Raw genomic sequence first — 19300 nt, forward strand, 5'->3', positions numbered from 1 at the left:
ACTGAATCCTCATCCTGTTATCGGCTTTTAACGCGTTGGTCTTTCCTTCTTTCTTCGAGGTATTGATGTGTGTTTTGTTTTCTTGCATAGACATTGGTAGACACGAAGCGACTGTTACTAGAGAGGGCCCAGGCCAAGAAGAGGGCAACAGGTGAGGGCTCGTCGGGGAGGGGTTTGCGCCTGTCGAGAGGATGCATTGGCCTTAAGCTCCGACCAACGCGGGAGCCGACCAAGACAAGAGGTTGGTCGAGGGGAGTCAACAACGAGAGATTGACCAAAAAAGGCCAGCCAATGCACCTCAACCCCCTTTGGGAAAGAGATTGGCACACAAGGACCACCCAACTGAGGGTGGTGCCTAAGGGGAATTGGCCGTCGACACGCCGAGGGGGCCTCCAACCAAGGGGGCCGTGAGGGGCCTCATTCTTCTGGCCCTCAATCTTCATTGGAGTCGCGGGAAGAAGGGGAGCTAGTCACGTGCCGAGTGTTCCGCCCCCAATGGAATGTCTGAGAGGGAGACTCCATTGAAACCAAGGGGTCGTGAGGGCCCTAATCAGGGGGATGATCTCTTAGGGGGATCATCTGGCCATGATGAACGAGAGCCCGACTGACCTCTGGGACCACCTGGCCAAGGTAAGCTTTTCTTTCCATCACTTCTCTAGTTGGCGTTGCCTTTTTTTGGTTTTAACTTGCTGATGAAGGTATTTTCGTTGTAGGTCTACCGATACTTCATTGGCCTAGGTGACCGGGTCGGGCTCCTCGTCCAACACCTGAAGAAGGCCAAGGACAAGAAAGAGTGGCTCAAGGTGCGGGTTGCCAAGGCTGAGAGCAATCGAGATGCTATTTGTCTTGATTGTGAACGAGGAGAAGCAGGTCCAGAGGACAATGGAGGAGGACCTCAAGGTAGAGAAGGCCCATGCAGCCAAGCTCCAGGAGGCCTTGAAGAAGTCTGAGCTCAAGCGTGTCCGCCTCGGCAAGGCCTTGGCAACAGCTCAGGCACGAGTGGCAAAGGTCGAGGAGAGGGCTAAGGGGGTCGTCAACATCTAGAAGATGACAGAGGAGTACTATAATTGCCTCGTCGATTATGAGGTTGACTCTTATTTGGAGGGAGTCGAGGACACCAAGCTCAAGGTGTTGAGGCTAATGTTGGACTTCCCGGTGGACCAACTGAAGGTCCCGAGGGATGTTGAAGCCCCTTGTGCTAAGGACCCAGCTCCTGTAGCTGAGGACTCTACTACTCCTTCTGTCGAGGACTTTATTGCTCCTGTCGCTCTTTCTTCTTTCTCTTTTCTCTTTGTTCATTATTTTGCTTAACTTACTTCTTGTAAAGGGCTTCGCCTCCCCATTCGAGGCCTACTTTTTGTAAAGTGCTGACAATGAAAATGGAATATACTTTTTGAGTAACTTGTACCTTTGTTGCTTGTTTCTTGTACTTGTTCTTGTACTTTTTCATTTTCATTTTTTGCCTAGGAGTCTATGCCCCATTCCGAGAGGTCACAAGTAGCAAAGAAGTTGTCATCCGAGTTGGTTTGTCTCTTAATCGTTCGCATAGGAAGTTGGGTTAAAGGAGTTTAGTCGGGGCCAAGTTGTGCAGCTGAGATGATCGAGGGGCCCCTTTCCTCGTCGGGGAGGGAAGGGAGATGAAGTCCTTAGCATTAATTGCCGAGATGTCGGGATTGTTCCCCTCTTAACCTTTGCCCTGGTAAGTGAGTAAAGTTGAGGTGGTCTGTTGCTGCCAAGGAGTCGGGGAGAGATCCTTCAAGCGGCCAAGGCTCCCGAGGTACGCTTGGCCGATGCCACCACGTTCTTCCAGTTAGGCGAAGTACTAAGGTTACTTTTGGTTTCATTGTTCATTATAGGCTGGGGTCTTTGGTCGATGCCTATATTCGTGGTTCCTATCAGTCCCTACCTCAACGCGAAGGCAGGGTGGATGTATGGTTCATAAGGAACTGTGTGTTTCAGCCACCATCCAGTCCAAGTGTGTAACCTCGGAGAAGGTTATATGCGTCGGCTGTTTGTGTGGCCGAGGGATCTTGGCCATTAGAAAAATAAGAACTTGTACACTAAGACTTTGAGCCGAGGGGGGAGGAACCTTGCACTGTTATTCATTGTTCAACCAATAGGGAGTACATTCACTAATAATACATCCAAAGGTTTTCTGAGTTCCATATCTAAGGGATCGGTCTACCAGTCAGATGCTCGAGCTGAAACATGCCAAGGCTAACAACTTGCTTAATTTTGTAGGGACCTTCCCAGTTGGGCCTGAACTTGCCTACATTAGGCTCAAGCACCATGACTTTTTTGAGGGCGAGGTCTCCTTTTTTGTAGTGTCTCTCTTTCACCCTTGAGTTTTAATAACAGGCTACTCCCTGTTGGTAGGTTGTTACCCAAATATGAGCCTACTCTCGGGCTTCTTCCAATAGGTCAAGGTTTGGTCTAAGTTCTTCATTGTTCTTGGCTTTGTTGTATGCCTCAGTTTGAAGTGTCGGTTAGCCTTGTTGCTACCCAAATATGAGCCTACTCTCGGGCTTCATTGTTCTTGGCTTTGTTGTATCTACTAGAATGATGGCCTCGGTGCCATAAGTTATGTTGAACAGGGTCTCTCCTGTGACTGTTTAAGGTGTCATCTAGTAGGCCCATAGAACGCTGTTGAGTTCGGTCGGCCCAGAGGACTTTGGCTTTATAGAGCCTGGTCTTTAGCCCTTCTAGGATAGTCATGTTAGTGACCTCGACTAGGTTATTGGTTTATGGATAGCCCACCGAGGTATATTGCTACTTGATGCCAAGGGAAGCACACCATTCTCGGAACCTTGCATCGTCGAACTGCTTCCTATTGTCGGTGACTAACATGTGGGGGAAGCTGAAGCAATAGATGATGTTATTCCATAAATAATTTTGTATAATCCTAATCGTGATAGTAGCCAGGGGCTTGACTTTGACCCATTTGGTAAAGTAGCCAATGGTGATAACGAGGTATTTTCTATTTCCTATAGCTTAAAGGAAGGGACCAAGGAGATCCATGCCCTATTTGGCAAAGGGCCATAGGCTACTAAGAGCTAAAAGGGTTGTGGCTGGCTGGCGGGAGATGTTGGAGTGTCGCTGGCATCGGTCACACTTCCGCACCAGCTCGGCTACATCCTTCTGAATTGTTGGCCATAAATACCCTTGCCTTAGTGCTTTTTGGGCCAAGGCTCTACCTCTAATGTGATTGCCACAAATGCCTTTGGGAATCTCTCAGAGCACGTACTTGCCCTCCTCTTGGCGGAGGCACTGGAGATAGGGCAAGGTAAAAGATCTTCGGTATAGTTTCCCTTCAAGCAAAGTATAGTGGGCAGCTTGCCATCGGATTCGTTTGGCCTGGTTTCTGTCATCAGGCAATTGCTCGATTATGAGGAAAGCAATGATGGGATCCATCTAGGAAGGCTCAACCTGTACTAGGAGTACTTGGACTTGTTTGATGCTAGAGCGAGCTAACTTCTCCACACAGACAGTGCGGCCAAGGGTTGCACCAGAGGTGCTTGCCAATTATGATAAGGTGCAGGCCCTCATGTTTTCGGACTGTGGGACTTGTTGCAAGGTGAAGTATTGGAAGTGGTAGGCGAGCTTTTGCACCTTGGCTAAGTATTTGGCCATGCTCTGTTCCCTGGCCTCATACTCACCATTGGCTTGGTTCACCATTAACTAAGAGTCGCTGAAGACCTTAATGTGTTGGGAGTCAAGGTCTTTTGTGAGCTGTAGACCAGTGATGAGGGCTGCGTACTTGACTTCATTGTTGGAGACCGAGAAGTCGAACCTCAACGCATATTCTACTTCGGTGTTGTCTGAGGCAAGGAGTATGAGGTCGGCTCCTCTTCCCTTATAGTTGGATGATCCATCAACAAACAACTTTCAGGTAGGTCGAGGTCTTTTGGTCAGCCAAGGCCTTTCTTCCTCTTCTTCTTATGGGGCTCAGTAGAGGGATCGATTGAAGGTGCATTCTGTCACAAAATCGGCTAAGGTTTGTGCTTTGATTGCAGGCCTTGATTGGTACTACAGGTCAAACTCAGACAGTTCGACAACCCACTTGGTCAGTCATTCTAAGGCCTCTAGCTTGGCGAGGACGGCCTTAAGGGGTTGGTGGTCAGGATCGTGATGGTGTGGGTGATAAATCTGCATTTTGATGACTTAAGGGCATCATTTCAAGGGTATTTTCAGCCTTAGAATAGTCAAGATGTGCCCTTTTCCCAGTTAAATTCAATGTTGTGACATCTGAGGGTCATTGTGCAAATTTTGTAGAAAACTGGGGAGGTTTCATGGCTGAAATGCAGTTTTTGGGAAGCTGGTGTGAAGTCCAGCTGAGAGAGGGGTGTTTTGTGAAAAACTGAGCACAGGAGGGCGCCTCCTATCTGCTAAACCTAGAATGGCGTCCCTCTTACTGTATTAGCTTGCTCCCCTCTCCTTAGCAAACCCTAGGGCGCCTTTTAACCTATTCTTTTCATCCTTAGCAAATCCTAGCCGCCCCTAGCTGTTTAATCTCCACCCTCCACCTCTTCTAATCTCCACCATTCATTCTAGGGCACTCTCTTTGTAGTTTTTAAACCCTAGGGCGCCACCTAACTTCTAATCCTCACCATTCAGCCCCTAGCCACTAGATCTCAGTCTCCATTCCATCCTCTATCTCAGCCATCCACTCTAGGGGATCACCCACTCCTTTTAATCTCCACCTTTCAGCCCTAGGTGCCTCAATCTCCACCATCCATTTCTGGATGCCCAAATCTCAACCCTACATAATATTGGGCGCCATCTCCTTCTCTTCTCAGCCTTAGGATCAACCCAAATCTCAACCCTACATAATATCAAAGTTTTCTATGAAAACTTTTATGACCTTTGCATCAATTATGGTTGGCGAGGTCACAAAGCCTATGAATGTCCAAAAGCTAAGCAAAACAACAACAATGAAGATGGATGGATTACTATCAACAGTAGGAAAAGGATTAGTTTTCATAAAAAAACTCCAAGCAATATAAGGGTGGTCGACACAAGGGGATATGAACGCAACAGGGAAAAGGCTTGGAACAACAAGCGCAACTTTCGTACTCATTTGAAAATCCCTCGGTCGGAATTGTGTTTGGACTATACTAATGGAGTTGCTAAGACCAAATTCATAAATTCTAGTCATGCCATCATTGAACCTACCACAAATATCCAACCAAAATGATGGGTTGAGAAAAAGGTACAAAAATATTTCAAAGTGACAAAATTTGTTGGGACCAATAATTTTCATTCTAAAAGGAAAGTTTTAATTAAGGACAAAGCAAATGATAATGTTTATGAGGTTGATTTGCAGGAAATGAAAGAAGATGACCAAAATGAAATGGGTTTGATGATGAGGAAGATGTAGGAACTAAAGAAGTTGGGGAAGGAGATGATGAAGAGGAGGATGATATGGAGGAAGACTAGACAGAGTAGCTCCAAAATGAGATTGCAGAACCAAGTGAAGAAATGAAGATTAAGAAAAACCAGCATGGGGAAGACTATGAGCATGAGCGTGATTTTCTTGGATGGGACAATATGGGTCCAAACAGCACCGAGGTGAACAATGAAACTACTTAGCTGGAATGTCAGGGGTGTGAGCAAACCGTAACTCCAAAGACAAGTTTTTGATATGAACCACATGCATAAGTTTGGTGTTATTTTTTTTATGGAAACTAGAGTCAATCCAGTTCGTGCAAGAAAGATAGTGAAATCCTTGAAGTTTGAAAACTATTTTCTAGTTGATTCTGTAGGTTTTGTTGGGGGTCTTTGGATTTTATGGGAAAAAAATGTATATAATCTCCATATAATATTTTCAAATGACAGAATTGTTCATGTTAGCATAATTGATGTAACTTCAAACAAATCTTGGATGTGTACTTTTGTTTCTGCGCCCCCTAATAAATCTGAACAAAGAGTTGTCTGGGAATGGATTAAAGACATTTCAGATTCAATAACTGAGCCTTGGTGCCTTGTTGGTGATTTCAATTCTTTCAAGACAAGTGATAATAAGAAAGGAGGAAGAGAGGTTAGGGCGAGCCAAACAAAGGATTTCAACCAGCTCCTTAATGATTGTAACCTTATGGAGTCGGAAATGAAGGGTCTCCAATTCACATGGAAAAATAAATTCACTTGGGAGCGTTTGGACTGGATTCTCGTTAACGATGATTGGAGGAGTCTTTTCCCAATTAGCACTCTGCAAAATTTGCCATTCCTTTCCTTGGACCACACCCCTTCATCCTTCATATGGACCCTCCTCGATATAAAGGTCCGAGGCCCTTTAGATTCGAACAGATGTGGTGTTTAGATCCGAGTGTGCAAGAGGTCATATCTAAATCTTGGAATGCCGAATGCTCTAGATCCAAAGCAATCCAATTCATAAAGATAAGAAATAAAGTGGTGACAATGCTGAAAATTTGGAAAGAAAACACTTTGGAAATATTTTTAAGAAAAAACAAAACATTTTAAATTCTCTTGAAGATGTCCATAAACGTTTGTTGGATGAAAATAATAATAGAACTTTGCAAAAATTGGAAGGTGCCTTGCAAAAACAACTAAATAATATTCTTACTAAAGAGGAAGCGTATTGGGCTCAAAAATCAAGGATCGAGTGGGTTAAACTTGGGGATAAAAACAATAAGTTTTTCCATACTTCAACAATTTTAAGAAAATCTAGAAACAAAATTACTGCTATTAAAAATGACGAGGGTGAAAGAATTGAAGATCAAGAGGAAATATTATGTGTCTTTTATAAGAAATTCAAGCAGAGATTTCAAACAGAAGGGACAAGAGGAATAGATGATTTTATTAAGGAGATCAATAAATGTATAACTGAGGATCAAAATAAATCAATTATTAGGGAGGTCACTGGAAATTGTTGAGGCTCTTAAATCAATCAAAGATCTTAAAGCTCTTGGTCCGGATGGTCTTAATGCCCTATTTTTCAAAAACTATTGGAACATCACAAAAGATTCCATTTGTAAAGCTGTTAAGGCTTTTTTCCATTATGGGAAATTGTACCAAATTCTGAACAAAACTTTTATCACACTCATCCCCAAAAATGGGAACCCTGAAAATGTTAACAATTATAGGCCCATAAGTTTATGCAATGTCATCTACAAAATTATTTAAAAAATCATTGTTAGCAGGATTAAGCCTTTCTTGAATAATATTATATCTCCATACCAAAGTGCCATTGTGCCTAACAGGCAGATTAATGATAACATTCTTATCGCTCACGAAATGTTACATACAATGAGAAAGAAAAAAAAGGAGAAATTGGTATGCTTGCTTGCAAAATTGATATGGAAAAAGCTTACGATAGAATAGAATGGGATTTCATTGAGAAAGTCTTAAGGAAATATGGATTTCATGAGAAATGGATTACATGGGTTATGGAATGTGTAAAAAAGGTATCTTATCAAATTTTAATAAATGGTAGCCCCTCTGTGAAGTTTACCCCTTCTGGAGGGATCAGACAGGGAGATCCTCTTTCTCCCTATATTTTTGCTCTCTGCACAGAAGCATTAGCAAAGAAACTTGAGAAAGAATCTCTATGTAAGAAAAGCCCAATTGGTTGTAAGGTTGCCAAAGGAAGTCCAAAAATTCCAATTTTACAGCTTGCAGATGACTATATGATATTCTCTGAGACCTCGATTATAGGATGTTTGAATATAAAAGACATTCTCACTAATTTTGCTGTGGCGTCTGGCCAATGCCCAAAATTTTCAAAATCTACATTCCATTTCTCGAAAAACACGCCAACGAGATTCCAAAAAATCATAGAAAAAATTCTAAAGATCCCAATCCAAGAAAAGTCTGATACTTATTTGGGAGTCCCCATAATAAATGGTAGAATTTCAAAGAGCACATTCTTGAATCTTAAGGAAAGGGTTAATAATAAACTAGCAAGTTGGAAAAAAAAAACACTTTATCCTTAGCAGGTAGAACAGCCCTTCTGAATGCTTCAACGAATACAATGCCACAATTTCTCATAAGTTCTTTCAAGTTTCCCCAAAATATCATTGATGGAATTGGTAAAAGCCAAAAGAACTTCTTATGGTCAAATTATAGTGAAAAAAAAGCGGTTCATTTAATTGGTTGGAACAAGGTGTGTACTACAAAATGTTGGGGTGGTTTGGGGCTAAAAAACCTCCATTGGGTTAATGAAGCCACCTTAGCAAAGTTGGGCTGGAAAATATTAGTTAAGAGTGATAACCTTTGGGTTAAAATTATTAAAACAAAGTACCTTCAGAAAGAGGATTTTGGAATGTGAAGGAAAATAAAGGTATATCATGGGCTTGGAGAGGTATCCTTAAGGGGAGAGATCTCCTTAAAAAATGGTTAGGTTGGAAAATAAACAATGGCAAATCTATCAAGTTTTGGAAAGATACATGGGTTGGCAATACCTCTTTGGACTAAATTATTCTTCTTGATAGGATTGAAAATGATAATCTCCTTAGTGAGGTTATTAATCAGAATAGGAGTGTATGGATTGAAAATGTAATTTGTACCTTGGTTCCTTTGAATATATGGGGGAAAATAAAATCTATCTTTATTCCCTCAAATAAAAAAGAAGATAAATTAGTGTGGGCCGTGTGGGTGGTCCATAACTTGGCAATGAATTTCCCAAACCATTCTATCATCATTGAAGGTGACTCCTTGATCGTGATTTCTTGCCTGAAATGACTCATCGACCCCCCTGGAACCTTCGGAACATCATTGAATCTGTTATCCTCCACCATTTTACAATGCTCAAAACTAGAAACTATCAAGATAGAGGCGGTCCAAAATTTGAAATTCAATCACAAAGATTTCAAATGAAATCAACTCATTCTATGTTGATTCTCTCAATCTTTATACAAATGGAGCAGCAACGAAGGGGATTGTAGCAATGGTAGGGTTCTCTAACTTTAGATGAACAAGAATATGGTAATACCTCTGAAAGAAAATCCCACTTCCAACAAGGAGAATGTTGTTCCTATTGTTTCGAACAGCAAAGAGAATGCATAAATAGTGAAGGTGAGTTTTCTTAATAAGGGTAAATAGTTTATTGATGGGAAAACTCCTCATTTTGTTCCTAATAATAAGATCGTGTGGGCATCTTCTCTCCATCTATCTATGCAATTGAATGAGCTTCATTTAACATTTAGGTTAAAGCTTCGGGACCCCTTACATTTTGAAAATTCAAACTTGTCCAACATGTGGGGTTGAGATTTGGAAGTTGTACCTACTTGGTTTATGATTAATTTTTGTTTTCAACTAGAAAATTTACATCCTTTTTTCAATGGAGTTTCTTCTCAATAGGATTCAATGTTGAGGGGGGTATTCTTTCTCTTAATGGTAGACCAACTTTGCTATATAAGTTACTAAGTCAACATCTAATTTTTGTTAGTTAATGTTAACGGGAAATGGGTTACCTCCTATTTCACATTATTTCCAATAAAAGTTTCAACTTGTATATTTTAAAATTTGGCTTTTGAATTTCAGATTTAGGTTCAAATTGAGCTTGGCATGGATTATGTGTGCCATGGAAATTTATGGCTTCATTAGATTATTCACTTCCACTCCTTGAAATCTGCAACAATAGTGATGGATTTTCTTCACACTCCAGTGTCCCACTCTTCCTAGCTTATGCCCCTCTCTAAAAGACACTAAAACATAAATCTCTATCCATCTTTGTCGAAAAAGTTTGTTGCTAAAACTCTAGTACCTCCCTGCACTCTAATTCGTCTCACCCTCTCTTTTTTCATTTCTTTGCCCATGTCTTTCTCTTTTTGAATGAAATATTTTTATTACTATAAAACCCATTTTAAAGGTTCTCCTCATATTCCCTTTAGCTGCAAAGTTTTAAATTGTTTAATGATAAAGAAAATCTAAAACCTCGGTTTTTTATTTTCATTTTTAATTAATTTTCCTCTTTTTTAAGTTTCTTCAACAATTTAGCTAAAATTTCCATAAATATTTTTAGGGTTTTGGTTTTCCTTTGAATTTTGGTTTGTTTAAAAGCATAATCACTCGTAGGAATGAGCTGGCTTGGCAAAACCATTTGACCAAGGGTAAGGGCATTGGAGGCCTTGTAGGATTCATCTTTGTGTCTATATCTTAAGGGTTTTTGTTTCCTTTTGGATTGGTTCCCCAAACATCCTTATAATGCTGTATGATTGTTGCTTCTTCTTGACAGTGTTAACTGACAATAGAAACCTTTTGAAGAATTGGAATCACCATATTTACTACTCATGCCAACTGCCCATGCTACCAATTCTTAATCAAAGGCATAGTTCTTATTTCAGGTAATGAAGATGTTGATGCACTTCCTACAAATTTATCAATCATAATATGGCTCTTTGATATTAGTTTCATTATTTTTTCTTTCACTAGTAAATAAGAAATTATTGATATCAAAGTCAGAAGGGAAAATAAACAAAAAAGGGCAAGACTATCACAACAAGATGGTTAAGAACGTAGCCCAAACACCCACATACCATGCTCAAGCAATGCAGAAAAAGCCCTTAGAGACTTATTACTAGCATCCACAGAGGATGAAAGGAACACCTTTGTTTTGCCTTTGTAAAAATAAAGGAATTATAACAAGCAACTTAAGGAAGCATTGCATTTTGCATTCTTTTGGTCCTTGGTATGATTCATTACTATTTTCTATAATTTACAATGTTTTACATGTTGGAATAAAGATAATCCCATCTTTAAATGTTAGAAGAAAAAGAAAATAATCTAGTAGTTCATAAAAGCTTGGGCACCAACTTTGTATTTATCAAACAATTATAAATGTATGTGCTTGTAAAATTGGTAAACTAATATGAGAAGGAAATATCAAGAGAAAAATTGGCAACTTTCAGACAAACCTACTTATTTTGATATTTATCAAGGAATGAAAGTGGAATAGATAAATTCTATCTTATTTTCTCCTTCTTTTTAAGAACAACTAAGTTCTAGAATCTTGATTGGGGTCTGGGGGTTAATACAAATTAACATCTTTTCTAACTAAAAATCATTGGCATGGTTGGATGTGTGGTAGCATTTTGTATATGAAATAGCTCCAACATTTTTTAATATAAATTGTATAAAGAAATTTAATGGTCATTACCCAATGTTAGTTCCAGCTACCATTGTCATGGAAGAGGTGGGCATGAATATTTGGCATTTTCTTGCATAAAGTGGTTCTTAGACTTCAGTTCATGTTCTCATGCTTGTCAGGCCTAGATTTCACCAATGGATCGAATAATGTAATGACCTTCTTTGAACCTTAAATCTAATAAAAGAATTACATTTTCTGAAATGTCTAGTCCAACATAAATTAGCGTATATAACAACAATGAAACATTTGATTTCAAGCGATTTAAGTGTTGCTGTGTTGGTCTAGTTTGGCTTTTCATGTTCTCTATCTGGATTCATAGAACAGTCTTCACTTTCCAATAGTAGATCATTGACCCTTTTTTCTCAAAGTATTGGGCGTGTACTATCTGTGTATGTATTATAGACATGAATCAAGTTTATTTAATGTAACATCTATCTCATCAACAATAAATATCTATCTATAATGAGTTGTTGGAGCTTTTTTCCTTCTCATGTGGCTTTGGTTTAATGATCATGCATGATTAATAGTGTATCGGAAGCGTATCAGTGGCGTATCCATTAATACACTTCTGATACTCACTGATATGCTTCCATTCACCAATATGCTATTGATACAGAGTATATCATAACGAAACAGTGGAAAAATAAATAAAAAAACCCATTTCTTATTATTTTCTGTACTGAGCATATTATGTTAAAATTTTAAACCTTGATCTAATTGTTTCCACAACTTCAACAATGTTCAAGAATGCAAATATGATTGAAAAAGCTTGCAACGAGTATAGATGAAAGATTCCTTCCACAGCTCAACGATCATCCTAGTTTGCTTCTAAATAGTGTATTATGCATAGATGAAAGATTTCTTCTAACCTAATACCCAACTAGGGGTGTTAATTGTACTGGATTTAGGAGAGTAAAATAGTGGTTGGTAAGTTGCACTCTTTAGTGCAACCGTTGGGCATTATGGTATAAACTCAAGCTTTCAATCAACAAAAATCGACAAAAAAAAACATCTTGATCAACACAGAACAGTGTCAAATGGGGTTCAGCAGTCCAAGCCTTGGACTGAAGGCAACAAAACTTGATCTTATATTTGTTTGCCCTGATCAGCCACTTCACCCCGTGTGACAAAAATGACAGACCCCATCATAAACCACAACTCGTGGATAAGGTAGAGATGGAGCCACAATCTTAGGCGGTGGCGATGAGTCTGCAAATAAAAGTCATTTGCTTGCAACATTAACAACAAGCACCCCCAACTATGGAAGAATAGAAAGAAGACGAGAAGCAATATAGAAAAGAAGCTCATCTCCTGAACATCATAATCATTTCTGCATCTCTTGCTACTCTCCTCTATATTCCTCTTTGCAGTTTAATATATATCATCTTATTACCTAAAAATATGAATCAGTGAATCTGTTTTTAATTATTGATGGACCAATGAAAACCAGTTTTGAAAGGACTTTTTTTTTTAGGGTTGTTCAAGCACAAGGCAGGAAACAATTCTGTTTTATGTCTCAAGGGTAAAATTGTCTTTTTATTCAAACCATTTAAGCGTTAAAATAAAACTCTCCCCCCAATTAGTGTACAAAAAAAATCAAAACCCACTTTTGTAAATATCAATTTGTACGGATGAATATGATAAGAAAAATGCTAATTTAACAATGACGTGATAACGTTTTGATAAACATTTATCACGAAATACCCACAAAGCAAAATACATGCTTTATATCATATATCATATATTACATATTACTCAATAAAATTTCAATTAATTTGGTTTTTTGGTTAATTGAATTTCTAACTTAAAAACCAAAATTTTTAGTTGAGCTTTTCAGTTTTTAACCAAATAATGGTCACTACCACCTATTGTATGACTCTCTGTGGGTATCTATTATTGTTAATGGAGGTATGGTCTGGACTCTGGATCAGTGTAGATCCAATGCCAACCTGAAAAATAAATATGCCAAAAGTTCCGAACTAAACCCCATAGGGTTTGACCCAGAAGACCAGAAGGTTCAGAACTAACCCAATTAGTAGATATTAATTGAGGCTATATTTTTATCCTGAATTGAACAAACCTACTACTTATCTGTTAAAACAACTTATTTCAACATCATGATATGATAAGATTTACAAATACATTGAGAAAAATAGGCATAGACTATATTGTCAATGTGTCGTAGACCGCCTGCAAAATCTGTTTCCTGTTGCTTTGTAGTGATAGTTGAGGGAGAGTATAAGGGCTAAAGGTAGACCAAAAATGGATATAAATAGTATTATAGTAGTAAGAAATAATTTAACCATGGATTAGCAAAACAGGATTCATGTAACAGAACCCCATATAGTTGACCATTTGACATTAGGTTTGGGCATGATGATGAATTGTATAACGCGTCTTAATAGGTTCAGAACCAATTGGAATCGGGTTGATTTAGTTTTAAGTTTAGCTCTGTCCAACCCATTGACAGCCCTAGTCTAGGTCATAGGTTTAATGGCCCCTCATCTGGTAAAGTGGTAAACCGCTAGACTAGTTCATATAAGATAAAAGGTAATTCAAAACTCAGAAGAAACATTTACATGGTCCACATTTTTACAATGTTAAAACATAGGTATATAGAGTTTGGCGAATGCTTATCAAAATTTGTAATAATCTAAATAAATTGTTAACACACGAACCCATTATGACCAGTTTGACAGGCCAAATTCCCAGTCTAAACGGTCCAACCATCCAATTATATCCAAGCATCAAAACTCCTCAACCTTGCTTTCAACTAGCTTAAAAGGATATCAAACTTGGCTAAAATAGGAGGAAATTTACCTCCTTAAATTTGGCCAATTTTCAGATTTGAACTTCAATGGCTGAAATCAAGGAATTGGAGCAAACCATCTTTTGTTTCAAGATAATAGGCAGTAGGAATCAGATATCCATTCGACATCTACTGAAGTCTAGAACATATGGCAGAGAGGGAGAGAGACGACATTGGCTTTTTCTAAATCGGAGTTGAAAATCTACAAAGCATTTCTTGTCATTTCTCAATCCAAAACTTGCTCTACATGAAAGGAAAAACACTTTTTACATGCAGGAGCTGAACCATGTCCAGATTGGTGGTGAAAGAACTTGAAACTGCTGCTAACCAGACAGGAATGATATAGCTCGTCTGAATTCCAGTGATTTCAGTGCAGACTCTGGGAAATGATTCCTATCTGGCACCCAGAGTCCACCCTTGTGGGGAAGCATTACCTGTTGGTTTGAGTTCTTTCCTTCGTTGTCAGCTTGTGGAGACTCAACTTCTTTCTTTTTCTTCACAAACTCAAAGAACTCTGCAACTTGCCGTGCATACCTTAAAATCAACCACGATTGAAATGTTAAGGACAGAATTTAAATAAATAAATCAGTTTAAGTGATAATACACACCAATCCACTCAGTTAATCTCAAGTTCATTTTCCTTTCAGAAACATTTTGGGTGAGAAAAGAAAGCATCTTTCAGAGAATGATATATTGAAATTGATGCATCACAATAATATTTTATGTGCTCATTAGCACACAATCTCAATTTTAGCCCTACACCCCACAGCACCACCAACAGCGAAAAGATGTTAGTATAAATTCTCCTGTGAAGCTTGCCTATCAGAAAATCAAGATGAAGCCAAAAGGCTTCTCATCCAAATGCAACAAACATTTAATAGATGTATCTATTTCAGAGAGAATGCTCTAAAAGGATAGTGGACCGACCAATCATTATAATACACATATGCCTAACATGTGGAACCACGTGTATGGGGCTGATGTGTATCATCATTAGTCTGTCATTAGCCTGGTAATTTAATCATTAGATAGTCAAACTCATTTACAATCAACCCATGGTACGCAACCATACCATGGGTTTCTCCAAGTATAGATTGTGTAGGCTTTGTTTTTTCTTTTTCCATCAATAAAGACCAACACTAGCTAATAGAATTGAATGAAACAAGTTCAGCAATCAATAGTGGGTCCACTAATGCATTGTATCAGAGAAAATAAAGGGGCCACTGAGATTCTTCCACATTATAAAAGTAATTTAGCCCAACTGGCTCCGCAACATCTTGTGCTCCTCAGAGCTATGAATTTGTAAACAAAAGGGAAGTTCTTGCCTGGGCAAGGGACTGCAGGAAGCAACACTGTTGCTTGGGCTGCCTTTGCAACCTTTAAGTCTTTAACAGTTTAACTATATAAGGAAATTTAGGAAAACATAGCACAAGGGTGTATGTAAACTTACTGTCGCTTTGCTTCGATATCTTTACTGAAATCAATGTTTGGTTCACAATCCAATACCAAAGCAGGAACCTGGTGAGGAGCGAACACTAGTAAGATAAGATATGATCTTATATGAGAGGTGATGGTAAAGGTGTAGGCAAGATGATTACCTTCTGGATACTAGAGTGCATATGATCTCCTTCCAAATAGAACACACGGTCCCTTATATCAGGATGTAAAGAGCTGTCCATACGAAGGGGTAGCTGACTGACAGACAAGATACCATGATTGCCACTTTGGAAGGGGAACAACCAACTATCATGTTTTTCATGTAGGTCACGCAGATAATCCAGGGTGACCCCACCCTCCTCTGCTCTCTTGCGCAGTAGCATCCTCTTGTGGCATGTATCAGGACTTGCTCTTAGATAGATGAATCCATCAGGGATAAGCCCGGGCAGACAAGAAACAACTGGATCAAACCATGAATCGTAAATGCTAATCTCCATTTCATTCATCCAGTTTGCTTCATGAACAGCTCGTACAAATACCTATTATAATACAACAGAACGAAAAAGAAAAATAATCAACTTCCAAACCATTAATGCCGGTAATTTCGTAGCAAATTATGTCTAATTTCTTAATATGAACAAGAAATAAGGTGCATACCATCCGATCACTGAAGACACTCCTTTCCATCAGTCTAAGGGGTTTAACTCCACCAGCAGATTCTCTTTCCTGCATGACCCTTGTTACAAATACATAATTCTGGAAAGTATAAGCATACCTCTGTGGCTCTGCATAGAAAGCATCCAATATATTGAAGTGATCAGGTCCCACATCCTGCCACTTGGAAATAGGCTCAGGAACCACCTCAACGAGATCACGTAGCTCAAGTGTTTCATTGGCTATCCTTTGAAGGAAAGTGGTCTTTCCAACACTAATGTTTCCCTCTACACAGAAGGTAAGCCGTTTCTTCTGAGTAGGTTTCACATCAGAGTTGGAGCTTTCTTCCTCCAACTCTTCATCCACGCTCTCCTTGATAAACAAGGTTATACTTTCTGCATGGTTCCTGTGAATGATTCCCACGGAGCTCTGTAAAAATTCCACCATCTTCTGACTAGACTTCCCAAAGAACTGCACATGAGTATGGACTAAACTTCTATCAGGAGATTGCATAATAGCCGAGCACAAGGAACTGTAAAGTTGTAATGTAGCTCAAGTCATGCCTTAAGCAACAAATATCCACCGAGATTTCATATCCTCATCAAAAAAAAAAAATTCACAACATGTCCTAATTAAGAAAATGTCTAAGAAAGCTCCATTTGTTTATCAAAAGGTGTTTCATTATTAAGTCCTGACTGGCAATAGTAAGAGGGTTTTCTCTGTTAAGGGAAGGAATTGGCATGGAACTAGTGGTGAGGTTCTAGTTCATCCTCGCGAGTGCATTGCTCTACTAAAAGGCAATCTTTACAGGAGAAATAACCCCATTTCAAACTTTCCTGAGTCATAATCTGACAACACAGCTTATATATGACAGTTTAATACTATAAAATTACAACTTTGTATAGGATACTAGGATTACAGAGCTTGTAGAGCCCAGAACGGCATAATCCAGAAGCTAGTGTTTTCTTACCTTGTCTCTGTACAACTGTTTAAGCTCTGCGACTCCTGCTATACCCTTATCCACCAGCTTCCTTAGATTTCGAGGCCCAACTCCCGGAATCGTCAAAAGGTCAGGGTTCCCAGGCAATGCAGTAGCAGAGCCCCCAACCTTCTGCTTCCTCTGTAACCGTAACGGCCTCACTTCACCACCAGGCAACGACTCCGAACCCTCCTCGGTTCCTCCTGCATCAAAACCCCCACCGCTCCCAACCTTCTCCGAATTCCTCGAAGCCTCAGCAACCACCACCGGAAAACCCCCTTCGGACTTAGTATGCAACCAAGCAGGCCGTAAAGCCGACCGGCCTTCTTTAAAGACAACCCAAGCTCTGCCAGGCGTTCCACTCTCGAGCGAGCACCGACAAGACCCCGCGCAGCTACCGGAGGCAAAAGGAACAGCAGCGGCCGCAGAGGCCGCGGTGGGCTTCTTGGGAAGAGAAGCGGTAGGAGGGGTTATGGGCCCTGAGGATACCCGGAGTTTGAATGAAGCGGTAGCAGGCATTGGGGATTGTGGCCGGAATGGAAAGAAGTTGAGTTGGTGGTGGTGGAGGTGGAGGTGGTTCTTTTTGTTGTTAAGGGGCCAACGGGAAGAGTGGGTGGTGACGGTGGAAGTGCATAGGAGGGGGCCTGTAGGGCTTCGACGAAGCAGCTTTTGCATCACTAAGCATCTCACAGCCTTCTTTTCTTTTGGGTGCTGCTGCTTGTGCTTCTGCTCAGCGAGGAAGCGAGCGAGAGGGAGAGAGACTGAGAGAGTAATGGATAGAAGTAGTAGGGGAACAGAAGGAAGGAAGGAAGCGGGAGATGGTGAGTGTTTTCTGTTTCCTGTTTTATGCGCAGGTGGATTTGAATTGAAATGGATATTTTTTTAGGGTTTGGTATGAGAAGGCGGATTTAGGTTTTTATTTCATTCCTTCTGACTGATTTATATTTTATTTTGAGCATTAATGGTGTTTTGGCCGGGAGTGTTGGACCACAGGAGACTGGAGTGGAGGGAGAGCAGTGGACAGACTCACAAGTCTGGAGATTTTGGTTTGCGCCTTACCATGGTAGGCAAATGATATTGCGAAACGTGTTTCTTATATTTCCAATGAAAGATTCCATTTTGATGGACGAAAAAAAAGCTTTTCATGCAGGAGTTAAAAGAAAGTGTTTTGTCTGGTTCTGATCAATCTGAGATGGGCTGTAGAGACTGATACCTGGACGAACCCGAGTTTGGATGATCATGTTCATGTCCCAGTCTGTCTGGGCCTGAAATTATAGAAAAAACTTCAAGTAAGCCCATGTGGCCGTGCCTAGCCCGACCTGTTTCTCGGGCCAGAAACACGGGCCTAGGCTAGGGGTGATCATTCGTGGCCCGGGCCTGCATCGAGCTCAGAAAATTTTGGGCTGGGTTTGGGCTTGGGCCCAATACTTTAAACCCGGCCCAGCCCGCACTAATAATATTTTTATTATAATTTTATATAAGATATAAAAATTATAACTTTTAACTTATAAATCAATTAGAATGTGGTCTTGTATTACGTGCTACCACTTAGGAATGGCACTTTTATGGGAATTTTCGGGTATCAGATCCATTCCGACCCTAATAAGACCTGTTTATCAAAACCCAATAAAATTTGGGATGAATTTGAGTTTTGATTTTGAGGTATCCAATACGCAAGATGCATAAATATAAACCTATTATATTTTATATCATGCACAAATTTGTAATACTTTCTAAAGCATTCCGGTACATACCGTTCATTGCGTGAAGCCCCATTACTAATACTTTCTTTCTGTCCAACTGTCTGTTTCTGATCGTTTGATTCAACCTCTCCACCATCAATTGATGAAGCAACACCATTTAGGAGCAGTCCTACATATCATCACCAGAAACACCTGCTTTCTTATGCTGTCTTTCTTTAAAAGCTTCACATATCTCCTTGACAGCATAGGCAAAATCTTTAACAGTCTTTCATTGATATCTGGGATGCCCCAAAGAACAGCTTCCCCCTCGTATCTGTTTTTTGTGCAAATGCTAGTGGTGAGACTTTGCCCCATTTACAAATTTCCTGTCCATATGTATATCTTGTGTCTGGGAGTTTTTCTGTTCTCTTTGAATGCAGATGGATTCCACCTCTGGGAGTTGCGAATTTATTCAGCTCAAGTCTCAATTTGATGCCAGAATGAAGGGGGAAGGTGATGTAGAGAGCAACAAGAAGAGCTATTTTATGGGCAATATGGGAGGAAAGAAATAACAGAATATTTAAGGGCCAATACAAAAATGTGAATGCTTTAATAGAAGGCCTTAAGCTCAAAGT

General features: G+C 39.9%; 1 protein-coding gene across 1 annotated transcript; it reads right to left on the reverse strand.

The window, feature by feature from the left end:
* Positions 1–14060: 14060 nt before the first annotated feature.
* On the reverse strand, positions 14061–18052 carry DNK (P-loop containing nucleoside triphosphate hydrolases superfamily protein). The gene is made up of 5 exons (XM_010258177.3): positions 16975–18052; positions 16008–16475; positions 15512–15889; positions 15364–15431; positions 14061–14447 (listed from the first exon to the last, which is right to left on the reverse strand). Exons 1-5 carry the CDS (start codon positions 17656–17658, stop codon positions 14237–14239), a joined length of 1809 nt encoding a protein of 602 aa, XP_010256479.1. The 5' UTR covers positions 17659–18052; the 3' UTR covers positions 14061–14236.
* Between the last annotated feature and the right edge of the window lie 1248 nt (positions 18053–19300).

This window comes from Nelumbo nucifera, chromosome 5 (genome assembly GCF_055504915.1).
Source record: "Nelumbo nucifera cultivar China Antique chromosome 5, China Antique-T2T, whole genome shotgun sequence".
NCBI classification, from domain to species: Eukaryota; Viridiplantae; Streptophyta; class Magnoliopsida; order Proteales; family Nelumbonaceae; genus Nelumbo; species Nelumbo nucifera.

Excerpts from the sequence above, each read along its gene's own strand:
- DNK (XM_010258177.3), bottom strand. The coding sequence starts at position 17,658 with ATGCAAAAGCTGCTTCGTCGAAGCCCTACAGGCCCCCTCCTATGCACT. Across the intron at positions 15,890-16,007 it reads GTGTCTTCAGTGATCGGATG|GTATTTGTACGAGCTGTTCA; the intron begins GTATGCACCTTA and ends GTATTATAATAG. Across the intron at positions 15,432-15,511 it reads TGCACTCTAGTATCCAGAAG|GTTCCTGCTTTGGTATTGGA; the intron begins GTAATCATCTTG and ends GCTCCTCACCAG.